The sequence below is a fragment of the Sycon ciliatum genome, chromosome 1, assembly GCF_964019385.1.
Source record: "Sycon ciliatum chromosome 1, ocSycCili1.1, whole genome shotgun sequence".
Classification (NCBI taxonomy): Eukaryota; Metazoa; Porifera; class Calcarea; order Leucosolenida; family Sycettidae; genus Sycon; species Sycon ciliatum.
The window spans coordinates 95,102,319-95,117,922 of record NC_088643.1 but is presented as its reverse complement, the minus strand read 5'-3'; the positions used below and the strand labels follow the sequence as shown (position 1 = coordinate 95,117,922).

The 15,604-nt window shown below is 46.7% G+C and overlaps 2 protein-coding genes across 4 annotated transcripts in view; one reads left to right on the top strand and one right to left on the bottom strand.

Moving 5' to 3' along the window:
- Window positions 1-9,585, bottom strand: part of LOC135806624 (leucine-rich repeat serine/threonine-protein kinase 1-like) — a 31,272-nt gene extending 21,687 nt beyond the window's left edge. Inside the window, exons 1-7 of the mRNA XM_065320848.1 lie at window positions 9,237-9,585; window positions 8,524-8,555; window positions 8,103-8,268; window positions 7,418-7,462; window positions 6,789-6,909; window positions 1,145-3,823; window positions 459-547 (exon numbers count right to left, since the gene is read on the bottom strand). Coding sequence (XP_065176920.1) covers window positions 459-547; window positions 1,145-3,823; window positions 6,789-6,909; window positions 7,418-7,462; window positions 8,103-8,268; window positions 8,524-8,555; window positions 9,237-9,429 — 3,325 coding nt within the window. The 5' untranslated portion in view covers window positions 9,430-9,585. The remainder of the gene's footprint in view (window positions 1-458; window positions 548-1,144; window positions 3,824-6,788; window positions 6,910-7,417; window positions 7,463-8,102; window positions 8,269-8,523; window positions 8,556-9,236) is intronic.
- Window positions 9,586-11,235: 1,650 nt separating this feature from the next.
- LOC135806635 (uncharacterized) lies at window positions 11,236-13,872 on the top strand. 3 transcript variants are annotated; one of them, XR_010551255.1, is made up of 5 exons: window positions 11,236-11,641; window positions 11,755-11,836; window positions 12,203-12,257; window positions 12,349-12,452; window positions 13,366-13,872. XR_010551255.1 is itself a non-coding variant. In XM_065320860.1 (4 exons), exons 1-4 carry the CDS (start codon window positions 11,364-11,366, stop codon window positions 12,384-12,386), a joined length of 453 nt encoding a protein of 150 aa, XP_065176932.1. In that variant the 5' UTR covers window positions 11,236-11,363; the 3' UTR covers window positions 12,387-12,816. The 3 variants fall into 3 exon arrangements, 1 of the variants encoding a protein (XP_065176932.1); XM_065320860.1 differs by lacking the exon at window positions 13,366-13,872 and having other exon boundaries at window positions 12,349-12,816; XR_010551256.1 differs by lacking the exon at window positions 12,203-12,257 and having other exon boundaries at window positions 11,236-11,836.
- Window positions 13,873-15,604: the final 1,732 nt, after the last annotated feature.

Genomic DNA, 15,604 nt, shown 5'->3' with positions numbered 1-15,604 from the left:
AACGAAACTGGAAACTTTTGAAATTTTGATTATAAAGAGCCTGAAGATTGCTGCACTTCTTAGTCTGGTTACTGCTGCTGCCAAGGTTTTAGCAGAACAGGAGGATAGGAGAGGACAGGAGAGGACAGGAGAGGATAGGAGAGGATAGAACATGGGCTTCACAGCTGGTCCAGCTCAATTTTTTCGGCCGAACATATTATTATTTTTTTTGCTCTTCAGTCATCTACACGCTCCTCAGTCATCTACAAATTTACTACTTCTTCCAACATGTTTTATCGCGCATGGGTGGTACACGCCCTCAAAAGGCACGATTTGCCTTGATTTTTTCAAATAATTTCCCGGGTAAGGTTCCCAGACCCCTCTACTACGCACGAAACCGCACCGATCAAAAAAGGTTCAGATGCCCAAGTTGAATAAGAGAGGATAGGAGAGGATGAACTGGCTCGATAGATGTTTACCTTCCCGACGCAATAAGCGCACCAGTGATGTTTTGCCTTGGTCCTCCAAACCAACAAGCATTAGCTTCATGTGTCGATAGGGAACCGATCTGACACAGGCAAGGACACACAACCACACGACTATACAACATGCAGTACTGGTGATATCCAGTCTAAAACAAAAAAGTCTTGACGAACGTATACCGTAAAGTCGTGTATAAAAGCCGCGGCGAATATGACTTTTTGGGGAATTTTTTTGCAGGCTTCTATATGATACAGGCTTCCTTACAAGACAGGTATTTCTATGTATGTCAACACTAAAACCAGGCTTATGTGCCGACAGTGCATCTCGAAAAATCAGGCTTGTATTCAAAACAGGTGAGACATGCTTTTATACAAGACACTACGGTACATCACTACAAGCAGGATAGATGTTTCCATGCTCAAGCGCATGAAAGAGCGGACAAAGCATGTGTGTGCTCTTGTTTTCTCGAACACAAACTTGGGTGCGTGTACATAAGTGTGGGCTCAACCTCACCTGCAATCATGAATCCGCCCATGCAGCTCACAACTGAGATGAAATCCAATGCCTTTTTAAGTGACATGCCAGCATCTACACTAAACAGGAGCAGCAGCAGTGGCGGTGACAGCAGCAGTGGCAGCAGCAGTGGCAGCAGCAGTGGTAGCGGCAGCAGTAGCATACTTACTTTTTCAGACGGCCTCTGAGGAATGCTAGTGTTGTAGAGATTCCATTGTTTGTGATGGTGGCTGGAGGATCCAGCAACTCAATGCCTTTGAAATCAAGTTCGCACAGGTTGTTTGGTGGCAGGTTGCCGAGTTCATCTGGCAAAGATTGAATCCTGCGGTTGTTGGCCAAACGAAGAGATCGTAGACCTCGAAGTTGCCCAATGCCGGCAGGCACCTGATGAAGAGAATTGTCGTGTAAATCAAGGTTGGTCAGACGAGGGAACAGCGGTGTAGCATGCATCACATCTACCGTGCTCGATGATTCGGCAGTACTGCTTGACGCAGCCTGAACACTACTTGTAGTAACAACAGAATGCAGTGGGTCTGTGCTGGCAGCGTTGGCAGAGTGACAGTCAACCAACGCGACGGAGGAAAGGTTGTTACCAGACACATCCAGCATTTCCAATAGCGGCAGCTGGCGGTGTGAAGAGTTACGGCAGTAGCGTAGGCTAGGCTGCACCTCTACCCCAGCGCGACAAAAACAAGCACCACTCGGGTTGGAGAAGAGTGATTCGGGCATGATGCCGAACCGTACCTCGGCGCTTTCACAACAGTGCAGATTCAAATCTTCAAGCGAAGACGGATATGCACTTATGCTAGCAAACGAGGAGAGAGGATTGTAGGATAGGTTGAGTCGGCGCATGTGAGGAGCAAAGCAAGACAAACCCCTGGGTACGTGTTTCAAGCGGTTGTGAGACAAGCTCAAGATAAGCAGCGGCGAGAAGAGTGGATGTGTGTGGACTTGCACATCCATACCCACTGTACTCTGATCCGAGTCCAACAACTGATCATCCAGTACCTGCTTGCTGCGAATACCATAGCCAGGGTGTGCTTGCCTTCTCTTATAGCTTCTGGAGCGCCAACTGGCACACAGAAAAGACCAACTCTTGCTGGACGAGTCTTGCGGTGGTGTCACAGTGGATGTGGTGTCGCTCAATGCATCATTAGCGCACACCACTCTCTGGGCAGTGATTGCACGATGGCGGCTAGATGCCGACGGATAGAGCGAAGCACTAGCTCTGGGTAATGGCGGGGATGAAGCTGCAGTAGCGCTGGCAACTGCTATTCTCGTCCTGGTGACATTCTGCTGACGAACAGTGCCATGAACACGGGCAGGGAGAGATTGATATCCACTTGGCAGCACTGCAGCAGCAGCAGCAGCAGCAGCTTCATTCTGTGTCACATCACGGTTATTCTCACCATAGCCACCGGAGCAAACAGGACGCCAAAGAGGTGGATCTGGAAAGGATGAGATGAGGTTGAAGTCGAGCTGGAGTGATGAGAGCTTCGGTGCGGTCCACACGCACTCCGGCACAGCATCCAATGAATTGTTACACACAACAATACGGGTGATTGCAGGCAATTCAAACAGACTGTCAGGCAGGAACCGTAACTGGTTACCACTGGCAACTAGCTGCTTGATGTTCAAGCCACCACCATCACCACCGCCACCTTGCTGGGCATTGGGAAACTCTGGTAGCTCTGTTAGATGATTGTGAGAACAGTCCAACACCATCAGACTGGGCAGAGATGATAGCACAGCACCATCAAGACATGTCAGCCTATTCTTGGAAATGTCCAGGTGAGTTAACAGCTGGTAATCGTTCGACCTCGATATTGAATGGTCGTCGACAATCATTCTTGCCCAGTCCGGTCGAAGCAAGCGCAGACCGATGTTCTTCCAGGCAAGTTTCACCAGCCAGCTGGTCTTCAGTTTGCCTTGCCCATCGTCTACTTGGTTAACGCCCGCACTGACTAGTCTTGGATAGTTCAACATGAATATGATTGTCGGAGATAGTGGTTGAGCCATCACAGAGTCATCTTCCAAAACTGCCCGGATCATATCAGTCGTCAACAAGTCGTAGGCCAGGGCATGATAGCCCTGACAGTAGGCGGTCAGCCATGGATACAGAGGAAAGCCAGGGCACTGCAGTTGCACATCTGTGAGTTCAGACGGCGCAGGTTGTCGTTGTCCACACTGTTGAGTAACACTGGCACCGGACTTGACGAGAAGGGCAGCGTTTTCAGGCATGTCAGCAAGAATAGCCGTGACAAGTGGCGGGAAGCCCTTGGCGCATAAAACATCCAAACCGCCGTTCACCGTGCATTCGACTGACTTGCAGGTGACACTGAGAAGACTGCGCAGCATTTCTTGCTTGGCTTGACGAGCGGCCACATGATAAGCGGTCTGTCCATTGTCATCAGCAACATGTGCCCAGGAATGGACGAGGGATTGCCAGGATGCTCTGGAATCACTGGATTCCGAGTCAGATGGCATAGCACAGGAGAACATCTGACATACCGCAAGAAGATGACCGGACTCCAAAGCTACATGCAGTGGAGTTCTCCCACGGTCATCTCGAAGCAATAACAAGTCATCAACAGCATGCCTGTCTTGGGCAGCTACGGCGGCAAGATGTGCTGATCGGAGCATAGCTGCATGACACAGGAGAACATGTAGCAGATATAGATTGTGAGGAGCACTGTGAGCGGCGCAGAGCAGATGCAATGGTGACTGGCGTGACACTGACAGTGGCGATGCTGACAGGTGACATGGCATGGATGGCAGAGTGAGCATTTCCTCGATGGTGGCATACGTGACAATGCTATAGCGGCAACTCAGACAAGCACTGCAAAGCCTGGTGCAAAGGACAACATGAGAAAGTGGCACAGCAGTAGGAACAAGACTGAGAAGACTATGCGTGAATACAGGTCTACTTCTGATGCAACTAGGCTAAGCAGTAATAATACAGGTCTACTTCTGATGCAACTAGGCTAAGCAGTAATAATACAGGTCTACTTCTGATGCAACTAGGCTAAGCAGTAATAATACAGGTCTACTTCTGATGCAACTAGGCTAAGCAGTAATAATACAGGTCTACTTCTGATGCAACTAGGCTAAGCAGTAATAATACAGGTCTACTTCTGATGCAACTAGGCTAAGCAGTAATAATACAGGTCTACTGCTGATGCAACTAGGCTAAGCAGTAATAATACAGGTCTACTTCTGATGCAACTAGGCTAAGCAGTAATAATACAGGTCTACTTCTGATGCAACTAGGCTAAGCAGTAATAATACAGGTCTACTCCTGATGCAACTAGGCTAAGCAGTAATAATACAGGTCTACTCCTGATGCAACTAGGCTAAGCAGTAATAATACAGGTCTACTGCTGATGCAACTAGGCTAAGCAGTAATAATACAGGTCTACTGCTGATGCAACTAGGCTAAGCAGTAATAATACAGGTCTACTGCTGATGCAACTAGGCTAAGCAGTAATAATACAGGTCTACTGCTGATGCAACTAGGCTAAGCAGTAATAATACAGGTCTACTGCTGATGCAACTAGGCTAAGCAGTAATAATACAGGTCTACTCCTGATGCAACTAGGCTAAGCAGTAATAATACAGGTCTACTGCTGATGCAACTAGGCTAAGCAGTAATAATACAGGTCTACTGCTGATGCAACTAGGCTAAGCAGTAATAATACAGGTCTACTTCTGATGCAACTAGGCTAAGCAGTAATAATACAGGTCTACTTCTGATGCAACTAGGCTAAGCAGTAATAATACAGGTCTACTTCTGATGCAACTAGGCTAAGCAGTAATAATACAGGTCTACTGCTGATGCAACTAGGCTAAGCAGTAATAATACAGGTCTACTTCTGATGCAACTAGGCTAAGCAGTAATAATACAGGTCTACTGCTGATGCAACTAGGCTAAGCAGTAATAATACAGGTCTACTGCTGATGCAACTAGGCTAAGCAGTAATAATACAGGTCTACTTCTGATGCAACTAGGCTAAGCAGTAATAATACAGGTCTACTGCTGATGCAACTAGGCTAAGCAGTAATAATACAGGTCTACTTCTGATGCAACTAGGCTAAGCAGTAATAATACAGGTCTAGTTCTGATGCAACTAGGCTAAGCAGTAATATTACAGGTCTACTTCTGATGCAACTAGGCTAAGCAGTAATAATACAGGTCTACTGCTGATGCAACTAGGCTAAGCAGTAATAATACAGGTCTACTGCTGATGCAACTAGGCTAAGCAGTAATAATACAGGTCTACTGCTGATGCAACTAGGCTAAGCAGTAATAATACAGGTCTACTGCTGATGCAACTAGGCTAAGCAGTAATAATACAGGTCTACTTCTGATGCAACTAGGCTAAGCAGTAATAATACAGGTCTACTTCTGATGCAACTAGGCTAAGCAGTAATATTACAGGTCTACTTCTGATGCAACTAGGCTAAGCAGTAATAATACAGGTCTACTGCTGATGCAACTAGGCTAAGCAGTAATAATACAGGTCTACTGCTGATGCAACTAGGCTAAGCAGTAATAATACAGGTCTACTGCTGATGCAACTAGGCTAAGCAGTAATAATACAGGTCTACTGCTGATGCAACTAGGCTAAGCAGTAATAATGCTGCACATACTGTAAGTCTACAACTCTTCGGCCCACACAAATTTCGGCCTCCCAGGGCTAAAACATATTTCGGCTGCATTACATTTTCAGCCTGTACTGCTGCTGACTGTATACACTGCCACACTGAACCTTGCAAAACAAATTTTCGGCCGCAACACATTTTCGGCCAAATATGAGAAGGCCGAAAATAGCTAAAAATAAATATGCACCGAATATGTGTTGACTTACAGTAGGGCAATAGAGCCATAGAGTCAGCTGACACCAACACCATTTCCAACCACTTACTATCATAGTCATAGAGTCAGCTGACACCAACACCATTTCCAACCACTTACTATCATAGTCAGCTGACACCAACACCATTTCCAACCACTTACTATAATAGTCATAGAGTCAGCTGACACCAACACCATTTCCAACCATTTACTATCATAGTCATAGAGTCAGCTGACACCAACACCATTTCCAACCATTTACTATCATAGTCATAGAGTCAGCTGACACCAACACCATTTCCAACCACTTACTATCATAGTCAGCTGACACCAACACCATTTCCAACCACTTACTATCATAGTCATAGAGTCAGCTCACACCAACACCATTTCCAACCACTTACTATCATGTCAGCTGACACCGACACCATTTCCAACCACTTACTATCATAGTCATAGAGTCAGCTGACACCAACAACACCATTTCCAACCATTTACTATCATTGCAATATCTATAGGGACCAATTTTCCCTGTTTAGTTGCAATTGTAAGAATGTTCTGCCCAATGGATCGCATAGCGTCAAAGTCGAGTAGAAAAAAACCTCGCTCTGTTTTCTGTGTAAGAAAGCTCTGGTCATTGTAGTATTGAGCGCTGTGTGCAGGACAGAGAATGAATCCAACTGTGGCATGCAGACCGTGACGGAATGAGTGCACTTAGTTTACATGCTCCCCTGCAAGACACGGTTCGTTACAAAGGGTCAATTCTGTATGGGCTCAAACAGGGAAATGGACAATGGTTCACTATGACGAAATTCGCCACATGCGAGTTCGCTATAAGTGAAGCCAACTGTATTCTGCATGCACCTTGGCCACCCGTGACAGCAGAAGCACTTGTGACAATTCTCTTACTTGTCTACGCATCACTAGTACATGTACGAAACAAGACAACACAACTCACCAGTGTAAAAGTGATTCATCAGCACTTCCTTTGCCAAAAGCTTGATCCAGAATGCCAGGTTCGGAGCTGATGATCTCCTCCAGGCCAAGCAAGTCACCGTCGTTACAGTACGTCACAATAACTACAACAACAGCAAGATGAAGAGCAGCCGCCAGATAAGTAATACACCTCTCACAGAGAACACCGCAAGCCACCGTATCGTCCATATCCAACTACAAGCAACACATGCACTGGTTAACAGTGTGAAATCTCACTGCCATAAGAAGGGCACAGATGCAGTACAGTGTAGGAGTGGTAGGAGTGGTAGCCAGTGAAGTACAGAGTTGGCTTCGAGAGCAACATTGCTGCAGTATATGTTTTGTTTTGTTCTTACTTAGTTGGCTGCAGACAGATGGAATAGCGCTCCATCTGATATCCGCACTGCTGCATCGCCATCCCTATTTCGCCATGCATTACTTTCATTCTTAGGGTACCCCGTAAGAAGACCTTGAGTCTGTGGGGACTGCCCTATTAAAATATGAATAAATAATAATAATATGTGCACAACAAAACATCATTGCACTGTACCCGGGGACAATTCCGCACTTCACAGATCGGTAGGCTCCATCAGAGTAGAACTGAATACTTACGATCATAGAGATCTCTTTGTTTCCCTTTCTTTGCCTCATAGTTAGCTGCAAAATAGAACAATGGAGACACAAAGCAGGAGTCAAAGTAAAATTATCAATAGCGAGCAATATCAAATTAATTACGTCACATTACAACACTTTGTCAAATTGGTCAAAGCACTGCATTGGAAAAAGAAAGAAAAAACCCCCAAAGTCTCTACAGTACAAGCAAACTTGTTGGTAAACAGCTTTCAGAACTACTAGGTTTTCAAGTCTCCTCCAGGAAATATAACAGGAGTACCGTAAAGTACTGTTGACCCCCCCCCCCCCCCCCGCATACTGTCACTTCCCCACTGATTTTTCGGCAGGGGGCGGGAATGAGATCAAGTCACAACAAAGCAGAAGATCAGACTTGGCATGCTGGATTGTGCACATTTTCATCCGGTACTGGCACGTATTGCGTACAGCAGTGCATGCGTCGGTTCATAACCCTATTTCACTGTATACGCCAACGTCGCTTCACAGGCAAAAATTCGACAGGGGGCGGAAATTAGAGAGGGGGCGGATCGACGGTACTTTACGGTACTTGCACAACATGATGATAAATGAGGCAATTATTTTCCTTGTGCGACACCCTCAAGTATGAGAGGAAGTGTTGTTGTGTGTAAAGCAGAACTATTGATTCAGATTACCAGCATGTACATACCAGCAATTTCATCTAGATAGCGTGCAACACCTCGATACCCTTCATTCTTAGCACTCTGCGCAGGCGTTAGCGTACTGGAGCCCCGGTCAGAAGGGATGCAGCCAATGGCAAGAAGATACTTCACACACTCCATATGCCCTCCCAAAGCAGCGCGATGCAGTACAGTCTGGTAATAACATAGAAAACAAAACAAAAATATTATTCGTACACAATACAGTTGAATACTCGCATGCATGCAAGCACGCGCGCACGCACACACACACACACACACACACACACACACACACACACACACACTACGAGTACAATGTACATGTACTTCTGTACAGCTATCAATAGTGGTGGTGTACAGTGCTGAATGCTTGTAATCATCAGTGCGTGACATGTATCTCCTCGGTGAGAGGAGAGTGTCATAACATACCAGGCCATCTGGGCTCACGTGCTTCGGATCCCCTATCACGAAGCACAGAACAGGCACGGACACACACACACACACACACACACACACACACAAACGCGTAATGAAAGCAATCCTCAGCTGGTCGGGTGGAGCAAAATGAATATCGGGGCAGCTTCCTCCTCAGAATATTATTTACTTGGAAGTGAAATTATGCATTCGGGGCACTTGCTACAAGTACTGTTTATTGCACAAGAACCTAATGTTTCTTTGAAGTGTCGTAGTTCTGGCCAGTGAAACTCAACCTCATAAGCAACAACAGCATGATGACTATATCGCAGGCAGGCCCGCCGGAACCGGTCCGGTTGGTCAGGTTATTACCGGACCAACTTTTTGGCCAACAACACAACATGTCATGTTGACTACTGAGGAGGGAACGTGTACACGAACTGTACCAAAGGCCATGTTACAGCCGGACCAATCAAAAATTGCTTCCAGCGGTCCTGGCATGTGTTGCGACATACCAACAGCAATGCAATGGGCCGTGCTGTGGCTCTGCCTGTAGGCTCTTGGCATCAGATATTACACCATGCCAAGATACAGACCCACTCAGTCAGTGTAGACCGGGACTATTACAGTATTAGCTAAGTTATGTGAATGTCTGTGTTCACCATTCCAGGATGATGTGCCTGCTAACCTGGAAGTGTCATGTACATGTACTCATGCAGATGCCCTACCTCCATGCTCGATCAATATCTTCAGGCATTCGACATGTCCTTGGAAAGCTGCATCGTGAAGCGCTGTTCGTCCTAAGCCATCAAGCGAGTTAGCATTCTCTCCGTGGCTCAATGTATCAAGTAACAGCTCTTTTACATCGAGTCTGGCTGCCTGGTGCAGCAAATGTAGGTTCTCGCAACCTTCAATTGCCATTGTACAACTCAAACATGTTCCACGTTCCAATGCACCAAAAACAGGTCCTCAGTGAGGAAAGAGCAGGGCCATTTGTCAAACAAACGAACATCCACTGACAAGGCAACTCAAAGCGTTCACCACCCAGCATGCAGCATGCATGCAGGAAACCGAGAACAAAAAAAACAGACTGCCCAAGCAAGCACATGCACACTGCACAGAGCTGCGACTCGTCTCGACTTCTCAAGTGTCAAGAATTACGGGGATTTTTTGAAATCGTCCCTTCCATCGAAGGATCATCATGATCATGAGTACAGTAAGTATCGTTTATAAAGTGACCGGATATAATGATATACCGGTTATAGTGATAGAACACGTCAAAATCAAAATCAAATCTGAAAAAATACAGCTAAAATATCACTATATACACTATTATCGGCTATACCGATATATCGCTTATTGTGATGGCCTTCAGGAAGCAAACCATATCAAATGTACAGGAAAATATCGCATATAATGATCAAGAGTGATCTTTCTGCATGCTCTTGTCCGTTTCTGGCTGTGTTGCCTCTCACGATGATGTTGCCAACTCACGTACACAGCCACTCATGTCTATTTCTGGCTCTACGCAACTCGTTGGACACCGAGTAGATCTACGATCTACGTGAGCAAGGATCCAGCTCAGGCTTTTTTTGGAGAACACGCTGAAGAAGCAGCCATGCCACATGATGTATCGAAGTTCTAGTACATGTACAGTCTGTACTCGTACTGCACTGCCATGCACTGCTCTGTGTCATGCATGCACCGGTACACAGTCCGCGGAGCATGCATGCACTTTCAGCATGCTTTTTCCAGCGTGTACGCATCATTTCATGTGCAGTCATGTGCCATGTGTCGGTCAAACATGCAAATCGGCTATAGTGATGCACCGGATATAGTGATACATTTTCGAAAATCAAAGGGGCACGTTATATCCGATATTTACTGTACCAGGTATGATGTAGGAACACGTGCGGTGCATTGGATGCATGCAGCCTCGGCCTCCTTGGCGTTGTTTTTTGAACTGTTTCTTCCACTTCGTTCAGAATTATTAATTTTGGCAGGAAGAAAGTAAGTTGTACAGTGTGTAGGCATGTGTCTCTGCTCAGAGCTAAATAGACAGCCATTTCGCCTTCTATTCTATCCACATGTGCCAGTGGACGGTACTAGTAGTAGTAAAATAGGTTTCACGCTATTGGTGTTTGTGAATAAAGTTAATAAACCCGTTCTAAAGGAAAATAGATCAAGATAATTGTGTCATTTCAAGTAATAGTAATAGACTGTCTATTTTTACTTGACGCAATATCTTTATCTATGTCATAATAGTATAACATGGAATGCCGCTCGCTCAATGTCATGTCCCCGACAGCAGTCTCGAGTGTGAAGGAAGGAGGGTCCATACATTACGGCGTAATGATAGCTCTAGTTTCAGTTTCGACACACCTATCCTGACCTAACTGCCAAGTAATACAGTGTATACTAGTAATTAGACACCCTTAGCAAACAACGGTAACGCTATTTTTTACGGTACTCGTACCTTGATCACCCAAATAGCGTTGAAGCTGCAGCGTATAAACGTTATGGGGGCTGATTTATCGTTGTGACCAACGGTACGTGTTTTAGCCAAATATTGCATAGTCCGTACGCATTTCACCTTGTATCGCGTATATGATGAAAAAATTGGAAAGGCTTTCTGTCTAAAGCCTTTCCATACTGGTGCTCGATGTTTTCAGTTTGGGGACACCAAAATTAGTGTACCGCTAAAGACACACGTAGTCGACACTTTGTTGACACGTTGTTGACACTTTGTTGACACGTGACCCAATTACCGGCCTACCAAGTGCCTTTGGCGACCGCTAACAGCAACTGTGGAACAGTGCAGTGCCCTTTTTTGGAGCAACGTACGAGTAGTGCCCATGGATTATGACCCCGCGACCCCAATCTACGTGGCGGTCCGCAATTCGCTACTTCATACTGACTGGCGTCCGGCATCGTCCCGAATTTGGCCACAATCTGCTCTCGGGACCCCTATAGGGCTCCCTGACCTGCTCCATCTCCGCCATCGTCAATGTACTGCGCATCCACCCAGGCCAGGACTGCACTTACTTACGGGAAGGAGTATTTGCAAGATGGAACCTGGGAACTGGAAGACGACGAAGAGGAAGCGTGGGAATCCGGCGGCAATGGCTGGGATGTAAGTCCAACATTGCTGGTGCCAGAGTTGCCACTGCTTGCTTATAAGGGAATCATGTGTGTTGCCTTTTTGCCTTTTCCGACGTCCTCCTCCGACTGTACTCCCGATCCCAGGACTGAACTTACGGGAAGGAGTGCTTCCAAGATGGGAGACGAAGAAGAAGAAGCCGCTGAATCCGGCGGCAATGGCTGGGATGTAAGTCCAACATTGCTGGTGCTAGAGTTGCCACTGCTTGTTTATAAGGGATTCATGTGTGTTGCCCTTTTTTGCCTTCTCCCATGTTCTCCTCCGACTGTACTGGTGAACGCTGTCACATATGTTGCCCTTTCCATGATCCAGGCAGTAGAAGGGAGGGGGGGGGGGGGGAGCACATCCTGGCATCCAGGAATGCTAGGCCCTAGGAACTAGGCAATCTGACCTTTCCTCTTACTCCAATAATGGTATGGATGGGGAGTTCTTGAACATCCTCAGTCTTGTTAGAGTGAACTGTGCAACTCGGCAATCGGTGATAGCAGAGGACCAATGCCGATGGCGATGCTCCTTCCTTTTTCTCTGTCACAGGCTGCGTTCTCGAGAGGAAGCGTCATTTCTGCATTCCAAGAAGGACGGCACAATGGTGAGTGGAACTTCGTGGGTGTGCAGCCTTGCTAGTTGAATTGTAAATCAACCATTCTTCCTGTCTCTGACTTCTTCAATGTCCTCCTCAGTGTCGGACTGTCCGCGTCGCATTGAACTGGTCCGATGAGGCTGCTATTGCACACACAGTGAGGGAACTCCCATACGGGAACTCGGAAGTACTGCTACAGTACAGGTAAGGTGGCCATTGCTTATGTGCGTGCGCCGTTGTTGTCAACTTCTAAGCCAGCTGTACTCCAACCTACATGGAGTTTGAAAGTAGTCAGCTGGCGAACTACAATTGAAGTTTAGACGTTATATGCCGCGGCTTGGTCAGCTTTTTCAGTTTCACAATGCATTGCACTCAGCACCGCTTCTCGGAATATCTTGTCAGGATAGCTGTGGAACGCATCCTCCCCAGTGGGGGAACGGCAAATATGCTGTTCATTTTTTAGGCTTGCTTTTATGGTACGTACAAATCCCCATTGAAAAGACATAGTGGAGACCAGAAACTGCAAATAGATGTTGGGAACCGCGAAGACCACCCTTCCTTGTCAAGTTCCCTGAGGGTGTGGAGGGGGGGGGGGGGAGCGGAGGAGGGACATTCCTGCACTGCTTAAAGCAGGATTCACAGGAGAGTTCAGAAATTGCTTGTACATTTGTACCAGTTGTAACCGACAAACGCATTCTCATTGAGCTTTGACTTGAGGCACGTCAGCAAGGCGCTGTTGCATCGCTGACGTCTTGTCGTGATTCTGTGAATGGTATTTTGTGCGAGTTTGCATCGCACGCAGAATCGCAGGTCGTGTCGCATTGCGCAGCACACTGCCAAATTGCTTCTGTGAATCCCACGTGAATGGGAATTCCAATGGGAATGTAATCCATTGCCAACAGGTGTATTCCCGAGCTGCGCATCATACTGCGAAATTGCTCCTGTGCATGCAAATGGATTTCATTGCTCTTCTGTAGTTTGGGAAATTCTCGATTATGATAATTCTGCGTGTGTGTGTACACCAGCCCTGAACATACATGTAGGTGACCCATTCGTGGTGTCTCATAGCCTACCTCACGACCTTATGCTTTCTTTCTGTATCACTTGTATCTTGCAGGTATATCACCCCGTGACGACCACATCGAAGTCTGAAATTGAAGTGTGAAGATGCTTCATCAACCCCTTCATATTTTTCCATTGCTTTTATTGTGCTTCTACTGTGCATGTGTGTAACTTGTGGGGTATGCATGTGATGACAATGTATGCCGGTGACACGGTCAGATTTTGTCCATGCGTGTAACGTACACCTGCATGCTATCGTTGAAAAGGATCTGCCACTTACGATCTTCGGACGAGTATCAGGTCAGCTTGGTTTTGTGTGGGCTGTACCAGATGCTGTTCACTTCTCTATCTGTTGGATATGTGACTTTCTGCAAGTTTCTGGTGTATGGTGGCCACTTCTTTGCTTGTCTTTGTATGACATTACAATCATTCTGCACTCACTGCTTCCATGGTGTGGTCTGCAAACTGCAATCCTTACGCAAATATCATCACGGTTTGCAATGTTGTGCTTTGGCTGCCAGCTTACCTTTATTTTGTTTCACAACTGACTTCCTGAAGTATGGTGGCCACTGCTTTGCATGGCATTATACACTGTTCATCAAGAATTTTCCTGTTTGGGCCGTGTGTGTGTGTGTGTGTGTGTCACTGTGTGTGTATGTGTGTGCGTGCCCATGTGTGTGTGCCATGTGCATGTGCTTGTTTGTCACAATGTGTCTGTGTGCGGGGTAGCGAGGTGGGAAGGGCTGGAATGTATCCGTGTGCTACTGCAATCGCATGGCTACATACAGTGCATCGCGCGCATGCTCACCATGTTTATCTTCGGAGCTGGGCCGGGGTGCGGGAGGGAACAGAAAAAGAACTGAAATTACCCATATAAAAACCGCTCTGTGAGCGGTTCTGAAAAACCTCTACTGGTGCAGCCCCGTCGTAAAAGTAAGAAATTAGGACTGGTGCATTGTCCTCCCAAATGTGAACTGATCCACCTAAATCGCGATTGACGGGACCCGAACGCACCAGTAGCACGAGGTCGGGAGGGCACAGGATTACAGCAATGGACCGGCGCCGATCAAGTTACCATACAACACTTACAGTACCCCGAAGCCCACCTTTGGGTTTGGCTATGGACCAGCGTCCCCAGCTGCATCCACAGGTAAGAACCTCGTGCTACTGGTGCGTTCGGGTCCCGTCAATCGCGATTTAGGTGGATCAGTTCACATTTGGGAGGACAATGCACCAGTCCTAATTTCTTACTTTTACGACGGGGCTGCACCAGTAGAGGTTTTTCAGAACCGCTCACAGAGCGGTTTTTATATGGGTAATGGTTGTACAGCGCGAAATCAAAGCTATTCTCGTGGCAACAGCGTACTAAAAATAGCGTGCATCTTGCTAAAGGTCGAACCCAAATCACGGTATTTTCCCCCTTACGATAACACCGTTACAACATAACGTTGTTTGCTAAGGGTGTCTAATAGTTAGTTCTATCTCCAGTACATGCTAGGCCCTAGGAACTAGGCAATCTGACCTTTCCTCTTACTCCAATAATGGTATGGATGGGGAGTTCTTGAACATCCTCAGTCTTGTTAGAGTGAACTGTGCAACTCGGCAATCGGTGATAGCAGAGGACCAATGCCGATGGCGATGCTCCTTCCTTTTTCTCTGTCACAGGCTGCGTTCTCGAGAGGAAGCGTCATTTCTGCATTCCAAGAAGGACGGCACAATGGTGAGTGGAACTTCGTGGGTGTGCAGCCTTGCTAGTTGAATTGTAAATCAACCATTCTTCCTGTCTCTGACTTCTTCAATGTCCTCCTCAGTGTCGGACTGTCCGCGTCGCATTGAACTGGTCCGATGAGGCTGCTATTGCACACACAGTGAGGGAACTCCCATACGGGAACTCGGAAGTACTGCTACAGTACAGGTAAGGTGGCCATTGCTTATGTGCGTGCGCCGTTGTTGTCAACTTCTAAGCCAGCTGTACTCCAACCTACATGGAGTTTGAAAGTAGTCAGCTGGCGAACTACAATTGAAGTTTAGACGTTATATGCCGCGGCTTGGTCAGCTTTTTCAGTTTCACAATGCATTGCACTCAGCACCGCTTCTCGGAATATCTTGTCAGGATAGCTGTGGAACGCATCCTCCCCAGTGGGGGAACGGCAAATATGCTGTTCATTTTTTAGGCTTGCTTTTATGGTACGTACAAATCCCCATTGAAAAGACATAGTGGAGACCAGAAACTGCAAATAGATGTTGGGAACCGCGAAGACCACCCTTCCTTGTCAAGTTCCCTGAGGGTGTGG